Source organism: Drosophila simulans, chromosome 3L (assembly GCF_016746395.2).
Source record: "Drosophila simulans strain w501 chromosome 3L, Prin_Dsim_3.1, whole genome shotgun sequence".
In the NCBI taxonomy this organism is placed as follows: Eukaryota; Metazoa; Arthropoda; class Insecta; order Diptera; family Drosophilidae; genus Drosophila; species Drosophila simulans.
The window spans coordinates 14,174,106-14,194,343 of NC_052522.2; the positions used below are offsets into that span (position 1 = coordinate 14,174,106).

At 39.8% G+C, this 20,238-nt stretch overlaps 1 protein-coding gene across 5 annotated transcripts in view; it reads right to left on the reverse strand.

Moving 5' to 3' along the window:
* Positions 1-176: 176 nt before the first annotated feature.
* LOC6738036 overlaps positions 177-20,238 on the reverse strand; it is a 111,384-nt gene continuing 91,322 nt past the window's right edge. For 4 of the 5 annotated variants that reach the window (XM_016169560.3, XM_016169561.3, XM_002084815.4 and 1 more), the window contains 5 exons: positions 1,991-4,419; positions 1,794-1,922; positions 1,270-1,684; positions 751-891; positions 177-686 (listed from right to left, as the gene is read on the reverse strand). In XM_016169560.3, the coding sequence (XP_016031855.1) occupies positions 538-686; positions 751-891; positions 1,270-1,684; positions 1,794-1,922; positions 1,991-4,419 (3,263 nt within the window). In that variant the 3' untranslated portion in view covers positions 177-537. Of the gene's footprint in view, positions 687-750; positions 892-1,269; positions 1,685-1,793; positions 1,923-1,990; positions 4,420-13,879; positions 14,028-20,238 lie in introns of those variants that run through there. The other variant, XM_016169559.3, reaches the window with a different exon arrangement.

Here is a 20,238-nt window from a genome sequence, read left to right on the forward strand (position 1 = left end):
CATATATGTTGTATGTTTATTTTTAGCAAATACTTTTGTATACGTAAACATTGTTTTTGTTGTTCTTTAAATAAAATAATAATTATTAAAATAATATACATGTATAACGTTCCCGTATAATTTATGGCATAAAATATAATTGTTTTTTTTTTCGTTATGTTTTTTTGAATAATAAGTTGTGTATAAGGAAATAGCGCTGCCCGATGGCTGGCTTTAATTTGATTTAAGGTTTTAATACGTAAATTAGTCTCGATTAGTAATATGTACAATCATCGATCAGTTATAGGTATGTAAGCAGGGCATCAAAAGGTTGTAAGAGTTTAAACAATTGCACTTTAAATTAAATATCTATTAAATTAGGCATACAATTAAAGGTTTGTTTAAATGCAAAACAAATCGCTCGCAGCATTGATCCATCGAATTGGCAAGACCCCCAAGGTTAGACCAGTTAAGGGGTAACCAAGCTAATTGGCTTAAATCTAACAAAATTGTGGCGCATTCTTCCCCATCGTTGGCATTTTATTTAGACCATCCTATCTAGGCGAAACAAATCTTGACCGGTCCCAGTGGCAGTTGCTTCATATAGTTCCAGGCATCCACACGCGTCATCCGCGACGTGGAGGCACCATTGATGCTAAGGATTTCGTCGCCATTGCGCACCTGGTTGGTCTTCTGGGCGGCACCACCTGGTTAAGAAACACAACCTTCATTAATAATCGCTTTAAGGAGAGGATGACAAATTAACCTTACCCATGAACACCTTTTTGACAATAAGGGGACGATTTCCCAGCGGCGAATCAAAGCCTCCTTCGATGGAGAAGCCCAGTCCACAGCTGTCCTTAACAATCTCCACACAACGAGCTCCACCTCCACTGGCCGCCGCATCCTCCGCTATAATGACACCGGACTCATTTAAATAATTTATGAACAATGGACTTTTAGAAATATACAACAGGGCAGGGTTGCAACAAATTTAATAAAAAATATGAGATAAATATTTCCATTTTTTTACTATACAATAAATTTCACATTTATCGGAGTATTTTCAACAAATAATATAAATATTTTGATTAATGGAATTTAAATTGACTTACTATTAATGAATTTACTGGATGTGTAAATAATACTTATTCAAATTCATACAGATTTCATACAGATTTTTTTTTTAGATATTACGAAAAAACCATGCAGAGAGTTATTTTACGATTAATGTACATATATAATTTTTAACATTTTTAAATTAACTTTTCATCTAAAAGGCTTACTCACCCTGTGCACGAATCTCAGCTGCGATGGCATTTCTGGCCTCTGCCGCCCGTTCCAGGAGCTCGCTCGTGCTAAGCTTGGCGGCATCTCCGCGGGACAACTGCCTCCTGGCCCTGATACCCGCGATGGTGGCCTCCGCATCCTCGTCGTGCAAGCTCGCCGGCTGCGGTGGACTTACGGATCCAGTGCTGGGAGTAGTAGCCACTGGCGATTCACCAGCCTCATTGGACACCAGATCAAGATCCAAGTCCAGAGATCGGGAGGCCTTGTGGTAGTTCCTCTTGCGTTCATAGTCCAGCTCCGTGGGTTTCTCATTAAGCGAGCTAAGTGATCCTAGGGAGGATCGTTTCTTGGTAAGCGCCTTCACCACCAGCGACTCGGATCGGGTCACCACTAGCACTACTTCAGGTCGGGGGGTCTGTTGAGAAAAAATATTTTAGCTAAGGTTGAAGAAGAAGATAACTTTCCCTAGATTACAAAAAGTGCACAATTTTATGCTCACTTTTCTAACCAAACATCAAAAATACCTTAAGCACACTGATGGATTCACGGTGCGTCAGTCCTCGCATACTCATTCCGTTGACGGCAAGGATTCGATCACCCTTCTTTAGACGTCCATCCTTGGCAGCTGGCGTGTTGCTCAGGATTTTGTGGATCTGGTGGGTATTGAAAGAAGTTAAGTTAAGATCATGTTTAAAAGTGAAAATGGCATGCGTTAACCCACCGTGATTTCCTTAGCCTCATAATCAGAACCGCCGGCCAGAGTAATTCCGATGCTGCTCTCGGGATTTTCCCTTTGCAGGACGATGATGAACGCCTCTGGGGTCTTTAGTGGAGGATCAGCCTCCTCGACTATCTGCTGGACATCCTGCGCGGTGATCAAACTCTGGTTGCTGCCCAGAGAGGAAAAGCTGCCGAATTCGGTGGCCGTTTCCTGGGTGGTGCTCACGTTTTGGGTGGTGGAACTAACGCCGGAGGAACTGGACGCCAGGGAGTCCAGCGAGGAGAATCGTTCATGATGGGGCTTCTGAGTAACCTTATGGATTACGGGCGAGTGGTTTTGGGTTTGAGCTTGGGCTGCAGCACTCCTTTCGAACTTCTCGCGCAGTTCGGCGGTTGTCTGTTGCTTAAGAGGTTCCCTTTTCGCGGATGGTAGCAACATTGGAAGGACCATGGGTTTGACCTGCTCCACTTTGACCTTAGCCTCCTGGTTTGGATCTCCTTTGAAGCTGGCCTTGCGCTCCTCGTCTATGAACATGGCACTGATCTTGGCAGGCGTATCAGATCTACGGCTGCTGTCGTCCGTATCCGAGGTTAGTTCCACATAGGCAGCCACACTGATCAGCTTATCCACTACCAGTTGTTTGCCCAGTTGAATCTGTTGCTGCTGGAGCTTATAGCTGGAAATGGGCTTCATTCTACGATTGGCCAGGGAACAGGCTTCACCATCGGTGCTGTCGTTATCCTCCTCTTGACCACGACTCTTGGCACTGCGACATTTGGCCGAGGCCAGAATACTTTTGCGACTGGAGAGCGCAACGGCTTCGCCATTGATCACCTGGCTCTTGAGAATCCGCCTGGTTAGATCCACCGCTGGTGTGCTGCCCAGCGAACTGCAACTGGCTTGAGATCCGGCAGAAGATCCTGATGTTAGAGTAGAGGTGTTGGAACTAGCTATCGAAGTGTTTGTTTCGGAACTGAGGGTTCTGGTTAGTGCAAACTTCTCCGGCGGAGTGGCAACCCTAGCAGTGTGCGAAAACACCGAATCCGTATCACTTTCCTGATCTAAAGGAGGTGGTGGTGGTGGTATCATCATGCTTCTTGGCTGAAGTGGTGTCAACGATGTCCTGGGTGGTTTGGCTGGTGGTTGCGAGAGCTGTTGCTCCAGGGGTCTCCTTTGATTGGTATTTAAAATGCTGCGATAGTTATTTGCGGCACCGCCTGCACCCAATTGGCAATTCCTATTCACCGTACTGCGGTGGCTTTCGCCTAAGCCGCTATCGGTACTATCCTCTCCGCTGGCTGCTTTTACCTGGCTTTTGATCTCCGGCAGATCCAGGATGGGTTCCAGCAGCTGGGGTCTCTCTGGTATGACCAATCCTCGCAGTTTCGACAAACTTCTTCTTCTTTGCTCTAGGATATTTGTAATGGCTGCCTTTCGGTTGGCCGCGTCTCCGCCTTCGCCCGAGAAACTAATCCTTCTTTCTACTCCAGAGGAATAAGATCCTCCGTGGCTTCTTCTCGGCAAAGAAGCGTAGCTCGGTGTGGGCGTAGCTGTGTTCAGGGAATACATAGAGTCGGCCACGTGCAACTGGGGCAGCTGTTTGGCCAACTGATATTGCCGCTGAACATCATTCAAATTTTCCACGCTCATCGCGCGAGTTTTCAGCGAAGGAGCCGAGGATGCTGAGCAACTGTCCAGAAGATTTTCACTGCTCCTATTCAAGGGCTTCCGGGTGAAGGAGCTTGAAATGGGGGCTGTGGCCGGAGCTGGCGGTATGGCATCCAGTTCGTTGTTTGACGAGAACATGGCAATCTTGTCACGCACTGATTTCTCCGACTTTTCATCCTTGCGCCAATCGCTAGGCTTGCGAGGAGTACCGCCACTCAGAGATCTCTGATAGTCCCTGGTTAAACTGGGTGCTGGCTCTACGTTTATGACCAAATCCTGGCGATATACTTTCCTGGGAACTGTGGCTGGTGGTCCCGTTTTGGGAAGCGGTGGTGCAGAGGACTCATCCTTTCCGCCTTTCTGTATCTCGTAACTCAACTCGGTGGTGACCTTTAGTGGGTGGCTGTGCATGATCAGTGGTTCGCTGAAATTGGGTGGAAATTCATGACCATCGGGCGGCAGGCGCGAATAGGTGGGTGGTGAGGCGTAGCTGAGGTAATCCTGCACCAACAGCTGTTTAGTGGTGGTTGCCTGATGCAGGTGGTGCGTTGCTGTCGTCGTTGTCGTTGTTGTTGCTGTGTTGCTGCTCAGCAGCTCCATTTTGCCGGGGATCAGGGGTGCAGCAGGTTTTGTGGTTGCCGCCTCACTTGATGTCTTCTTAATGCTGCTGCCGATTAAAGTTGCTGCCGGGATGTTGCTACTGGCGTTAATGCCGCTGATGTTGCTTATATTGCTGTGGTGGTTACTGAGGGTACCAAGATCTGCAAGAGGATTGTGGGAAAGGTTCTGGTTAGTCAAACATAAAACACGGGGAAGTAAACAAGTGGACGTAAAAAAAGGTCTTACGAAGGTATACAATTTCTAATAAATTTGTCGTGACTTTAAGAAAAAATATGATATTTTTAAAGTTAATTTCGTATAAAGTTTATAATTTAGTTCTTTAGAGACAAAAGTTAGCAACAGATTGGGTACATGCTAATATCCTACATTTTGACAAACTATAGGTAATAGGAATTAGAGTAGTGAGCTGTTGGGTAATCGAAAAAAAGAAAAAGGTAAATGTATTTAAATACTATTTAAAAGGTCATTTCCAGCAAAGAAAAATATCATTTAAATAATAGTCAATTAGTTGTCGGGGGAGAGCTCTGTTACAAAACTTTAATAATTATCCATCCATCCATCCCAGCCAGTGAAACTTTCGCTTCCAGCAAGCCCCCAAATAGTTGTCATTATGCGCTAACCGGAGACGAAAAACAAAAGCGAATCTTACGGATGCGATCCCAGCAATTAAAAACCGCAACAATAACAAGAAAAATTGGTTAAAAGCTGCGGTTGACAGAAGCGTTTCTAAAAATCGCAAAAAGCGAGAAGAAAGAGAAGGTTCAAAGAGGCGGATACAAAGATTTAGGCAAACAAATTATATGCGAAGAAAACAAAACTTTGAAAGCAAAAACAAAAGGGTTTTCCAAAAAGCGAAAGTCGCCAAAAGAATGGTAGCGATTCCCTCAAGCGAAGAGTTGACAAAAACCTTTATGAACAAAATTAGCCAAACTCTGCTGCCTCATTTTTCGCATGTTTTTCTGGGTCACTCGGGGGTGTTTCGATGGCCAATTTCTATTTAAATAATTTATGGCTTACTTAGAAAGAGTTTCTAATGACAGCATTTAGTTTTGATTTGTTTTATGGCTCTAAATCTAAATGGAGTTCGTCATAAATGGCAATACGGGCAGGCTGCTGAGGAATGCTTCTTCGGACTTGTAACAATTTGCATAATTAATTGAACAAAAAATGTAAAAACAAAACGAGGCTAAATTTCATTAAAATGGAAAACGCTGCGTGGATTTTTTCCATTTTATCATTTACTCTTTCTGCCTTTTGGCCACACACACAAAATGTTAATGAACTTTAGCAAATGTAAAGTTCGCCAAAAATAAAGAAAGAAGAGTAGCAAAAAATTAAAAAAAAAAAAAAAAACAGAAGAATTGTTTAATGAAAAGAAAGGCAGGAAAAAATCATGTTTGCATGTGCCGAAACCAAAAAAATGGTTATGGCTGAAAAAATACAAGCTGAAGAAGTGCGTGAAAAATTGCAAAATGTAAAGTCAAGGGCCTATGAAAGAACTTTGACCTTGGTCATGAGAGGAAGATTCAGATTATCTGTGAATTTGGACGAATTCGTCATGATTATTATTTCTTATATAATGTATGGAATCGTTTTTGAGGTGCTGGCATGTCCACAATAGCTTTAAATTTGCATACCAATTTTTATAGATTTTTGCTGTTTAACTTTCAGACTCTTGTGTAATTACTTGAAGTACAATCACTTTTCCTGTTGCCCACTTTTCACAAGACTGTCGGTTACCAAAAAATAAATATTAACTCATCGAACTGTTTGCCCAATGAGCCATATCGACGCCATATCCCCCAACTGAGTCAGACAACTAACCTACGTCATTCGATGACGGAACTTCAACCCATCCAACGCACCTGCATTATATCACCCAATTACATATATTTCCCATTGAATTCAGCTACCTACAATAAAGCGATAACCCATTCAAGCCCCGAAAAATAATTGTAATTATTTATCGAACCAATCTTCCCTTACAAACAAAAAATATCTGCTACTACAGGCTTAATTAATCAAATTAGGTAATAAAATATCCGAGTATCGCATTTTTGTAGCGGCGTATGCTGTCAAGCGATTAATCTTCGCCTAGCAAGTGTAACATGAGTGGAGTGTTTGGTATTTATGGGTATTTGAATATTCAAAAACTCGTTGCTTATCGAGTGCTAATCGAATCAACTTGGTGTCGGAGTTAAAGTTCAATCTTGGTATATTTTCGTGTATTTATTTGCCAAATGGTTCGACTATTAAGAAAAACGATTCTAAATAAGATTTCATAATTTACTGTTATTTATTTCCTCTCTTACCCAGATCTTTAATTTTATTTCACATTAGCACCCGCTGGGAAATGATCTGTTCGGGTCTGGGAGTTGGTTTTGATTGTAATTTTCAGGGGGTCTCCAAAATCCACGGGGATTCTGAACCAGCAAGTTTGTGTGAAAGGTTGCAGATACGGTATTCTTATAATGAGTGTTGCCAATTTTAGATTGAGAGTTCAAATAAGTGAAAGAGGGATCTCCTCTGTGTGGAAAGGTAATTTCATAATGAATTCTTTTCGGGGAGTTGCAGCAATGCGAGGTTGGTGGCGGCGTAATATTATGTGCTCATATTTAGTGATTTCTGATTTAACTTTATTTTTAAGAGTCACTCTGTAGCTGGACCTGTTCTTACGCAATCAAGTGTGCCTAATTAAATTCATTTAATGACTTCCTTTAGTCCACATTTCCCCATCTATTGATCGATCTGGTAGTTTCAATGTTCAATTACATTCTTTGGTCTTTCGTAAATACTCCACTGCATTGGCGTGCTAAAATATCATTTAGATCTCGGTACTTGACAATTTCAGTTCGACTTCTGCGGCATCTTTGGTTCTTGCCTCTTTTAATTCACCTGGTCTTTCATCAAAGCTGTCTCGAGCATTTCCGTGCCACAAAACATGCCAAAGTGTCGTCTTTAATTAGAAGTGAAACCGAAGAAAATAGATGAGTGGAAAATGGAAGACAAAGCAGCTAAAGAAGAAGCCGCCATCCAATGTCAAGTTCTTTGGAAAATCGCGCAGTGGCATAACTGCAGTTTTCCTATAATAACTTCCGCTATGCGAGAGGCTCCCAGAGCGCCACCTACAGTTGATAATTATAAATGGCCTTTTTGCCGGTCTAAAGATTTTCCCACAGAACCCATGAAAATCCTGTAACAAATTGCTCGCATTTAGCGAACAAAATGCTGCCTTCTTTGGGATCCCCCCCTTCTTGCTTTTTCACATTTTTCTCTGCCCTTTTTTTTTTTGTTGCGGTGGGAAAAATCTGAGCTTCGCGATATGGCGGGTAGCTAAATAATTGAAATTAATATTTTCTGTTGAATTTTTATGCTTTTCAACAAAGTTCTTTAAAATGGAAACAGTTTATCCCGTTTTGCCTTTTTGTTTCGCACCGCCGTCGGTCTTCTTTTGACGTTCCAAATTGACGGGAGCCAAGAGGGGTTAAAAAATGCGTAGATTGGTAGCCCGCAGAATTTTATCCCATCGGTCTCCAGTCTGCGGTCGCTTTAGCTGGTTCCTCTCCTTCTTTTGATCCCCATCGCAATTTTCTGAAGTGGTGAAAAGAAAAAATTGGATTTCCCAACTAGCGAGCTCCGCATATTTCATTTTAATTATTTTATTAAAGTCTCTCGGGCGAAATGTGCAATTATTTAAAGTGTGTTCGATGCTGAAATGACGGCTGGCCTAAGGTGGTTATTATGATCTAATGCCATTTAATGATCACAATCCACTGCAATCCGTTTGCATAATCATAATCTCCACCAGCTGACTGACGACTCTGCTTGACTGGTGTGTGTGCGTGTGCCAAAAATAAACTTCAAGTTTGCCTTGGATTCTTATGCGTATCTTTGCCATCTTTACGTATATTTTACCTGTGCCCTCCATCTCGTCACATCTGGTTTTCAAAATTGTTTTGTCATAAGAGCAGCACCAACTACAACAAGGGTTAAGAGGAATGCAGAGTGGCAACAGCTGCTCGGGCTGTAACCAGTTAGAACGGCGGTGGTATACGGTTTATTATGCGTAAAATGGATAAGGGTGATGCGAGGACGAAGGATATGGTCGACTGAACGCGTTCCTAATTTTCAAGTCTTCATGAGGCAGGAAATATTTCAAAGGCTTAACTGACTCATAATAAAAGATTCAAGAAAACTACCGAAATTATTTTAATAATAATAAATGGTGCTAGTCCTTTTACAAACGAATCATAAGTTTTCGAAATTAAGAATTTTATTCTACCGATGCTTAAAAGCTCATGTTAATAAATGGTATAAAACTTCAAAATATTTATATGTCGTATTAACTGACAATGGTAACGCTTAATAACGATAATTTCTCTCTATTTTATTGTCACAGATAAATACAAATATTTATAATTATTATTACTTTCAAACTTTCTTTGTAGTCCTTACTACCCATATACCCCTCAAATGCCATCGTCATCTGGTTGTAGGGCACGTTAAGAAATGCGCAAGCCATTTATTATTTAAAGACCAACAGCATGTGCAAGATGGCCAAGAAGAAGAAGCAGTCAGAAACCGCTGCTCAAGACCCGGTCCAAGCCCCTCATTCTCCTCTCTCCTTCTCCTTAACCCCTAGTCACCCCTCCACCGCCCTTTTCACACCTTGCTGCCGTTTTGCATTTAATGTGTCATGGTACGATGCAGTTGCTGCTGCTGTTGCATATGTTGCTGCTGTTGCATATGTTGCAGTTGCAACTTGCAGCTTATGCTGCTGTTGTCGTTATGTGGCAAGCGCCAAGTGTTGCAAACAATGAGAGAGAGAGAGTGGGAGAGAGCGAGCTGGAAAAACTACTCCGATGCAGCGGAGGAAAATGTGTGTTGCCAAGAAAAATGTGCGCTTAAATTGCAGATGAGGAGATGGAGGTGGGTTGGCTGGTAGGATGGGAAGGGGGGCAGGTGGCAGAGGGAAATGAAGTGTGTGCCGTTGCATAAATATCGAGCTAAAGTGCCACAAACGAGGGCGCGGTGCAGGGGCAGTCACCGACTGAGGTCGAATCGCAGCTGCCACACACGAAGAACATTTTACAGTAGAACATCGCTATAACTTATTATTCACCGTGCTCTTAGTAAACAAATAATGAGTCACTACTAGTAAGTATTACTTAAGTCAATATTAAAATTAGTGAAAAACTAAAATGTCAAATCAAAAATCGAATCCAGTTTTTAAAACAAAAAACTAACCCTTCAATTGAAGTCGTAAAATAATATGTGTTGCTAACTTCTATAGTAGGTTGCGTTAGAGAAGCTCTACTGTGGCTCACACACATAGCACACATTAAAAGCCGGCGGCGACTCTTTTCGAGAAGCTCGCGGCAAACTTGACTTAAACGCATTTTTTGTTGTTGTTATTGCTGTTGCTTGCATTGTGGTTGTTGTTGTTCCCCATTTCGCAGCAAAGGCCTCCAGGTGCGTAGAAAAAGGAAAGAAATGGGAAAAGGGGGGCACGGAATTTGCGGCAAGAACGTTATGAATTATTTGATAGTTGGGTATATATCAGATTTGTACACGGATATATGCTTGCTCACGAACAGATGTGGAAAACAACTTATGCACAACAGGCTTAGAGAAAATAATGGAAAAGGTAATGTCGTGGAAAGCTCTATTTACGATTACGTTAAATACAACACAGAAAATATACAACTTACGCTTTTCGAATAAAAAATAAAAATATACTTTGTAGAAATGCTTATAGTTTGGCGAGCTTTGCAATTCAATCAGTTCCCATGGTGCCTATAGTAGTTCCAAGAAACTAACTTTGCTTTTCCACAAAGCTCCACCATATCCGAAAAGATAATTTCCCAGGAATTTTACGATCAGCAGTCTAACGAAAAAATGCATCTCCCCATAAATTAGTTGTACTCTTAGGTCGGCTTTATTACGCTTTTTTTGTTGCTGTTGATCTTTATGAGTATAACCCAATAAATCTTTTTGCAGTTAAAAAGTAATTTAAATAAGTCTAAGATCCAAAAGTCAAATAAAGCCTGAAAAAAGATAATTAAAATAATACCAAGAAATTACGGAAGCAACTAATTGGCTTCAGTGGAGACTGCTGGGCTTCGTTTTTATTATATTTTCTGCTTTAATTTTCAAGTGTGACATTTGTGGAGCTGTGCGGTGCTTGTGGTGCTTATATAACCCGGAAAGTCTGGCGGTTTTTATGAGATAGCCCAGCCGGCTTAGATGATGATGATGAGTTGGTACTTTTAATAACCCCGACTTGGAAATGCTTTGAATATGTCAGGAACCGTAGCGGCGGCCAGAACTTTTGATCTTCGCGTGGAGTGGAGTTAATTTGAGTGTGTTTTGTGTTTTGGCATTTCAGATATGTACGTATGCTGGAAATGCAATCGGCACAATTAAATGTTTTGCACAGTCCCGAAGAAGAATGGCAACATGGGTTAATTACTTGTACCCCAGAGAAAGGCACGCTCCGCTGCACATTTTAAGTGGAAGCCCAAGCACAAAAGGTTCAAAACTATTAAAAGTGTTTCTGTTCTCTGGTTCTGTTGCTGTTTCTGTTTCGGTTTCTGTCCCTGTTTCAGTATCTTTTTCTTTATCCATATCTGTATCTTTCTCTGCGTTTCCTCTGCGAGGAGGAGTGCACTCGATTGTGGCATGAACCGAACAACCTACCACCTGTCGGAGTTCTGGGCCCCCGACTTTTTGTCTGGGGTGCGATCTTTATCGGGGCAGGGCCCGTCACCTGAAGCTCGACTCTGAGGATTTCCAAGCGAGTGAGCAGAAGATTTCGAAAAGTAACGAACTAGAAGTTGGAGACTCTGCATTGTTTTCTTATCAATTAAAGCGTGACCTTTGTTGTGGTTTTATCTGAATCACTTGGGGAATTAGTTCGGCCACAGAGTCGAGAGTGGGACGCCTTTATGGTCTAATTAGTTGGAGAAATCTTCTGGGTTCTCAGAGTCGATGACAGACCTTTTCGGGTATTCGGTGATCACTGCCAATAAATTGTGCCTTATCGCTGAAAAGGTTGTGATAATAATTATGACACCATAACAATATCAATTAGGTAATCAAGCGGAAAATATCTATGAGCTTCGGCACGGGATTGAAGAAGCAACAACCTCTAATTGAGTCAAAAATCATTTTTAGATCCCCCAGTAAATAATATTGTGGACAACAATTGAATTTACAACAGTTGGATTCCTCTTTTATTGGCATCCCGCACAAAGATACTGTGTCGACAGGTGTCCGAAATATTTGTATACCTTTCGATTTATTCAAGTGTCTTTGAATTCGTTTCTTGTCTGGCAATAAAAGCAAAGTTGTCATTAACAAGAGGGGGAAGTGAGCAGCGCAATCGCAATGGAAATACCGAGCTTGTAAAAGTATCTGACGGATACCAAAAGTGTCAGTCAGACCAGACAAGTGTTACATGCGAAGGCGAAACGTCCACGAAAAGAATGATAACAAGTGGAAAAGTACACAAACAGATCGGATGGAAATACAATATGGTTAAAAGGGAAACCACGCTAAAAATCGAGTGTTTCAATTCAAGTGAAAATGTGAATGAATAAAATCTACCAGCGTATGACAGATTTCGTTTCAATACCTCTTCTTACCTCTAAGGTCAAGTGAAGTCAAATAATATCATTGATTTATTTAATTTAATAGTATAGTAAAACATAAAACATGTCCATGTATATGTATAAAATGAACAGATGAATATTATACTTTTTCATTCCCACAGAATCATCAGCCTAATGGATCCCACCTGAGTTATATTTATTATACTACCCGCTCCATATGCTCCACATATCTCAACATCACATCGAAATATATATCGGAGGGCATATCGTGTCCAGACCTTTGATGTGATACCGATTCCGTTACGGATCCGTTTTCTGGACTCTTTAAAAATGCCAGGCACAAAATGCCCCAGAAAAGAAATGCAAAAGTTGTATAAGAAGCGACCAAAAGACAAAAAAATAACTTCAAGTAAACCTTATAAAACGATCTCAACTGGTTCGCTTTTCGGAGCTTTGGTATTTCCCCCCTTTTCGTCCGCCCCTTTTGCCAAATTCTCTTTAATGCGAAATTCGCAATTTTCGTTGACATTTGCAAATTCTTGTCACAAAAAGCGAAAAATTTGTTTCAGGCGAATTTCAACTATTCAGCTGCGGCCTCTTTTTCGCATTAAATGTTGGATTTTATGGCCGGATTGCTGGAGTTGCATTTAAAAGGAGGCATGCCCCCTCCGCACTCACAAGCGCTGCTTTTCATGCAAAAAATTGAATGAAAGCTGGCCAGCGATGACAGACAGCCAAGTAGGTGAGTTTGAGTTGAGTGTTTATGGTGCATTTGACACAGCAAATTTGCTGGCAAATCGCATCAAATATTTATGTTAATGCCCCCTCACATTCCCCTTCCCACCGATTTAAATGAAAGTAGTTCAATTCACTGGCAAAAATGTTTGTCCATGGCATACAAATTGTCTCCGAGCTCTTTGTTAAAGAACTTTTACTGGTCGGTGAAGGAAATGTGTCACAAATGAGCAGGAAAAGAAAAGGCGAGATGGTGCAAATGGGGAACGGAGAAGGCCAAGAGATCACCGGAGAATGACAGGGCGAATTTCCAGCCTCACTCAAAGGGACACTGAAAAATTAGGCCTAGCTTTGAAAATAATACATTTGAAACCAATTTTTGAATATAATTGCTAATTATTATATCCTAAAGTAATTCTTGTAACAAGGTATTAACTACATATTTAAGTAGCATTAAATGGCATAAATAAATGAATTGAGTTCTTAAAAGTGTTAACTGTCGAATTATATATTGGGTTTTCGTCTTTTTAAAAATAATTCGTTGATATTTTTCTCCGTGCATTTGGCACGGCTGGCTAAGTGTGAAAGGTTGTGTTTGTCATCATCACGCTCGCTAACAAAGTAAATTGGAGTAGAAACCAAGTTAGTGGGTTGCCCACTGATGGGGAAAAGGGGAAGTAGATTTTCGCATCAAGGGAAATCGTTTTCGCCAACAATGGAATAGTGGGGAATAAGCCCACTGATCCATAGAAGAGTTCAATTGCAGCGTAATTAGTGGGAGAAAATGCAATTTGGGCAAAGTCAGATACGATTTGAATGTAAAAGCGTAAATGTTTGAAGAAAAACGAGAAAAATGAGAAAAATATAAAATTCCTAAGGCTTCACCAATAGTTTAAACCATAAATTAGCAACTCTTAGGTAAAGAATATTTGGAAATCTAGAGCTTAGGTGTTTCCAGGCGTTTGAAATTTGTTTATTTAAAGCAATCATACTAAGGAAAATACTGTGTAAAAAATGAATTTGGCACTTCTGCTGTTTTCTTTTTGCAAAAAACTTCTACTTTCTTTAAATACATTTACTCTTCGTTCTTTCTACGCTCGTTTCACTTTGCATTTTTTCACTGAACACCGTTCATTCACCAGAGATCAAGTGATAAAGAACTTCCTGATTATTTCCACTTGAACATCGATCTTTCACTGATGGAATTTCCCAGTAAGATTCCAACTCTGTTTCTTGACTACCCATCGCTTACCTGCCTTTCTCTCTAACCGCTGATCCGCTTTGAGCACTTTCGTTTTTGCATGGATTCCACAGACATATTTAAGAATTTTCGTTAAAATATTTAAACAGTTTGCTTTCTGTTTGCACTCGAAGGTTGCTTTTATATCTTTATATATGGGCCATATTTTGTCTGAAAATTGGCTTACGTCTCGTTTTGTCTTGTCATTTAACAGTAACAGTTATCAGCTTTTGGCAAAACTGAAATAATTTGTTATGTTAATTCGTTGTATTATTATGTGCGTTTGAGGGAAATTTCACTTTGCGGCGCTTGTTGCCAAACTGGCAATCATAAACAATCACGGACAATTTGCATTGCCTGCAATTAATTGTTGCGCTCGAATGCGCGCTCAAAAGTGAAACGGAAATGCCCGAAAATGGAAATCAGAAATCAAATATACGAAATGTAAACAGTTTGCGAATTGCAATTAAATTAACGTTCGATTTCGACTCGAGCGTTACGTTACATTAATTATGGCGCAACGTGAATGAACTTGGCCAAAAAACAAACTGCACACCAGTTACATATAATCCGCGCGAACAGAACGAAACTCACTCACTTCACGGTCAGCTAACGAAACTTGACGAAGGCGTGGAATCGGATCGCGTTAAGTGTATCTTTATCTTACGGACACCCTCTGGAAAACGTAGTGCTCGCGACGATCGCTGAAAGCGAACTGATCGCGCACTCGAGCTTGAGACCTCTGCGCAGCGACAGCTCTGTGTTGGCGTTCGGTCGACTTCGGAGGTTTGGGTCCGCGAAGAAAGCCGAAGAGAGTCGCCAAGCGACCAGCTGATCGGACAACTGCAGCTCAGTCTGCGCCGCTCTCTTCTTGCAATTCTTCTGGCTGTGTGGCGGGGGATTTTTAATTGTCTGGGCGTCGAGCGATCGTATCGTTGGTTTAACTTCATTATGATCAGCATGTGGCTGAGCCTTCCTCTGCTGTTTACAAGCCGATGACAAATTTGTGATAAGAATTTTTGGAAAGAATCTGATTTAATTAATTTGAATGAGAAACGCCAAGTGTAATATGATACACAGAAAATTAATATCAACTCTTGATAGCTTATCACTGCCTAAAATTGTATTTGATCATCCGCATCTATGTACTTATTGTACGGCTTAAGGGAGGTTTTTAATATAAACCATGCTTTAAATAATTTATTTTTTCTATTTGTATTGATGGCAATTCATTTATTTTTGCTTTGCATTGGAGAATTAATTCTGTATGCCTCGTTTCTTTTTAAATTGTCGACCGACAGGCGGTGCTTCAAAGCGTTATTTATGGGTGGAAAAATTGCTGAAAGAATCAGAGAAAATATTTGCTCCTCTATGCAATACTTAAATTAATTTACGACTTTAATATATTTGTGTATTTCTTTGTTAAAGAAACGATTGAACCAATTGTTTTGTTTTCTATCTTATAAGTTCCCAAGAAACGGAAATGGGTGGGTCAAGAACAGAGAATTCGAGATTTGTGTATGGTCTATTTGCCGGATTTATGGAGCAACAACCCCATGCACCTAGATAGATAATATTCCGATAAGTAAAAAATAGGCATGCTCTTATTATTATTTGATGTACACATCACATGAAAACAGTGGGAATTATTTTCCCTGAATCATTATATTGACCTTGAGAAATAAGAAATCCAAAAATCTTCTATTACAAATGTATTCCCTAACAAGCTCACGTAACTCGGTCGAAAATAAATTGATTAACTGGCGAAAACTTTTCCACGCTTTTTGAAGCCCTATTGTATTTTTCGCTTTCAGTTGGCTAGTCCCACAAATTCTGGCAATTATCAATCCTTATTGCTAGGTATAACACACGTTTTTTTACCCACCCCATGCTCCCCACATTTTATTGCCCAAATCGAGTCAGACAATTGCCAAAAACATTTAAATCCAATCCGAAGTTCGTGTGATTCTTATTTTTTTTCACCCTACTCCGACCACGAAATTCTAGATATTGTTTAAATTGGCTGACCCGACGTACTTTAAGTGCCAAAAAGAATAGCAGAATGGAAATAAAAAACAGCTCCAATTGCCTTTTGAGGTGTTTCATGTTGTTTCGGACACGCTCCACGCTCTCTTTGGCAGTGGTAATTTTTAATTTGATGATTAATCGATAACCGTCGGCGACTTCGGGCCATTGTACTGGCCCGAAGAAACTGGGGAACAACAATCAAAGCGATCCAACCAGCCCAAAACTCGTGGTGATTGCATGTGATTAGAATTTTTAATAAGCCATCTCCGAAGCATCGAGCTCAGGCTCAACATTTTCTTCGAGAGTCCCGCTGCCCACACAAAATTCTCGGATAAAGATCTCTTTGAGCATTTGGGATCACTCGATGTGGTTGATGATCATGAAGATGACGCACGGTTGGGGTTCGAATATTTTCACCCGCTATAGGAAACGGGAAAAACTGAAAGTGCGTTGAAAACTTTCACTTGGGTTCCTACAGAATATTGCATAATAGCACCACGACCTTTGGCTAATCATCGAACGCAGTGAAAAACTTTCTTTCCCACCATGAGAAAATATGAAGAGTTTCTCGCCTAGAGAATTCTAGCATTCCCAATTGTCATTTATCATTTCAAACATTTTTTTTCCTTATTTTTGAGCTATGTTTTTCATTTGATTTCGTGATTGACGCCTAAAATGGAAACCAAATGTGGCCCCCACCCGAAATTGTTACTTTTCTATTCGTGTTTTATTACTTCGACTAATGAATCAAGTGTGTGAAAATGCAAAACAGCTGCAAAAAATCGTTTCCTATCCCACAAGACCCTGCGCTCAATTTTTTGCGACCCTTCAATCAACGAACAAAATCTGGCGCCAGGGCATCGCCGGCAAAACAAATCAATCAAATATGGCAAACATTGTAAAATATGTCGCATGGCCGTCTCCTGCATCACCCCATCAATTTTTTTCCTCTCAGAAGCTGCGGCGCCAATATATAGCGAATAAAATGCAAATTGCGTCAAAAAGCTTTGGCGGCACAACTTGAAAAGGCAAAAATCATTGTGACATGCGACATCAAGGGAGGAGCTGTCCTTCCTCATAAATTTGCATCCGCTGGGGGTTGGCCAAATATCTTGTGAAACTTGTCAAAGTTTATTATCTAAATTTGAATGCAAGAGTGCCGATTACAACACACTTATAGCATTTGCTGATTTTTAAATCTAATAAAAAAGGGTGTGAATTTGCAACACTTGGTATTGGTAAAGCAACATTTAAATAATGTGTAAATAGTAAGTGTAAGTTGTGCTTTAATTTCAATTGAATTTTTTTCCAAGTTTTTACTAGGTAAAAAGTCATAAGCTGCAACTGTTTATTGTTAAAATATATAGTAGTTCCGTATTTTTGCTGTATAGAGTATCGACCAATGATCAATATGAATTGTTATTACAAATGGTCGGAAATTGATAAAAGATTGTTTTCAATGTGATATTATTCGCACTCCGATTTCATTCTCAGATCTTAAGCTGCAAAAACTAAGTGGAACAAGACTGAAAAACTAGCTGGAAAAATAAACAGTTTCACAATGAGCACATTAACCCCATAAGGCCACCGACTAACAATGCTGCACTTGACAGTTGCATTTGAATTTATGGTTTTGATATTTAAATAAAACAAACCCAAATACGGAATTCCCAACACAGACAATCTCTTGACCGCGGCGAAAACTTTATATATTCGAGCTCATTAAGAGTGCGGACTTTTTGGGGGGAGTTATGCGTCGGGTTAGCCATCTAATGGCGGAACCTTAATGGATTAGATGCAAGTCATTCGATTTCCATGATAATCTTCTATTTTTCATTCAAAAACCATAAACAAGTCGCAATCGATCCATAAACATCAATTGAAAACCACTAAAAATCGTTGTACCATAAAAATCCGCAAGGTTTACGAGGAACCCAGCACGCAAAAAGAGACATTAAAGTCATAGATATATTAATAAATTTTTGCGGACAAAGGCTGGCATAAATTTCAATCAGTTGGTCCAGCTGCTAAAGGAACTAAAACCACCATTACAAATAATTAAATTCAATTTTTTCCGACAGCTGAAATGGCCCAAAGGAATAAACACAATAAAAACAATATCGACAACATAATAAACAATAAACATAAATTAGTGCGGCAATAATTGTACTCTAAAAAAAAGGGTGCTTAAAGTTTGTGGTGTTTTTAATAAAATGGGTACTATAAGGTCTATCTTATTGCAATGCAAGGTAGTTAAGAAAAACAATAATTTCCTGCGGATGGTTATATCTGTTTTCACAGAAATTAAGACAAAGCTTTGAATCTGGAGGTAACACTGGTTTTAATATTTTTCCAACTAACTTTGCCATTGTCATGTTTTTTTAGTGTTAAATTTACCCGATCGACTAATATAAAGAGCTAATAAGTTTTTCATACATTTTTCGAGTGGTTCCCCTATTGGAGTTGACCTTTATTAAGCCGACAGCAAGTTGACCAAGTTCACATGGCTGTGATTCTGGCCTGGCTATCATGTATTAGAAAGTAAACACAACTGGATTTGGAATGGGATTTTGGACGAAAAAGAGGGCGTGGCAATTGCTAGGACACACCTAAAAAACATCTGTAGATTAAAGTTGCTTTGGGCCCTCAGTATTGGGCTGGGTATTATTTCGGCAAAAGGGGACCTTTTTGGCCAACAAGTGGCATTTGTTTTGCTGACTTTTGATTGTATTTTTGTTTTTAATTAATTTGACTTGTCGGCGTGGGTTTTTATGCTCCCCTTTGGCTGGTTATTTATTTTCTTTAATTAGTCTGATCGTGTTTTTTAGATTTGATTTGATGCATTTGACATTTTGCCAGCGCAGAGATTGCGCAATTGACGCAGTTCGCCAATTTACGAGTATCGTGTAAAAAAATCCGGTCAGAAATAACACTATTTTAAATCAGCAAACATATTAAACAATTTTTTAAGCCAAAAAAAACTTGTTTTTTTTTTGTATCACAATTATGTTAATCAAATATTAATCAATCAAAGGAAAACAACAATTACTTTATTAATAAAATTCCTCCAGTATTAACCGCACAAATTGAACCAATATCATCGCTTAAATTATTAATAAAAATAGCGCTGGACATATTTTGCGTATGGACGTATTTGTGCATAATTTAAAGTGCCAAACGTGCATAAATACATGCATAATTGTAATAAAACAATAGCGAACAATGGAACACTGTTTTGCGTTTGGTATCTGAGGTCGATTAAACAATTGCCAACCGATTTCAAATTAATTATCAAGTTCTGAAATATCTTGGGTTGGGTTTACCAACGATTGATTCGCATCGTTACTGAGAATTTCTTTTTGTCTACCTCTCTTTTCAATTATCTAAATTAAAAAATTCCTCCGCCATGTTTCGCTCACTTCATTTATTTTATATTATTGTGCAGTTTTTTATAGTTGTTTGCCAATTTGTAACACTCCAGACACACATTTCATGGCAGCTGATTGCTTTTGCCGTTTCACTTTGGCAAGGTCGCTAGCGATGCAAAGATACAGATACTTTGCGCACTCACCAGATACATATACAGATACTCATGCTCTGGGAACTCTGTTGACAAATGAGCTTGTAAGTCGCAAGTTGTACCGATAGCTCAGGCATTTTATCAATGGATCGTTATCGTTCATAGGTTCAGTTGGCCGTTTTGTGACCTTGAGGGGAGATTTGTCATCAGCTTTTGTGTTGAAGTTTAATTGACATTCAGTCAGGGTTAATGTCAAAATTGAAATCTATAGATTGGCTGTGAATGCGTTTTTTTATGATTCGTAGAGATTTATGGCAATTATCGAAGTAAAGGGAGTTTAAGAAGTAAAGCTTGTGGCGAAGTAGTGCGTTTAATTGAACAATATTGCAAATGATAGGGAATACTGTTAACAGGAAATTTATGATGGAAAAAATTAAGTCATCGATAATTGAAAAATAAAATATGTCAAGGGTTTTTCTTATGGCTCATTTTACCTTGGTAATCTTAAATTTCCCAATTGAAAAAGCAATACATATATACTATTTCCTCATCATTGAGTTTCCCCCATCCATCTATCCAAAAATGCAAATGCGAAAAGATAAATTTTATATTTACTTGTCACTCAACGGGGATCGTGATAAAAGGTGCGAAAAGGTGACGTTTCCCCCACTGATACTCGAGGTAATAAAATCCGAAATTTGCATTTAAATCAAAACCGAAGTGAAGCCACACACAGCGCCTAACCAAGAGGGTCCCAACCTTTGGGCATCGACAATTTGGAGGCTCATAAATTATAGTTTTGCCTAATTTCTAAGCGCCAACA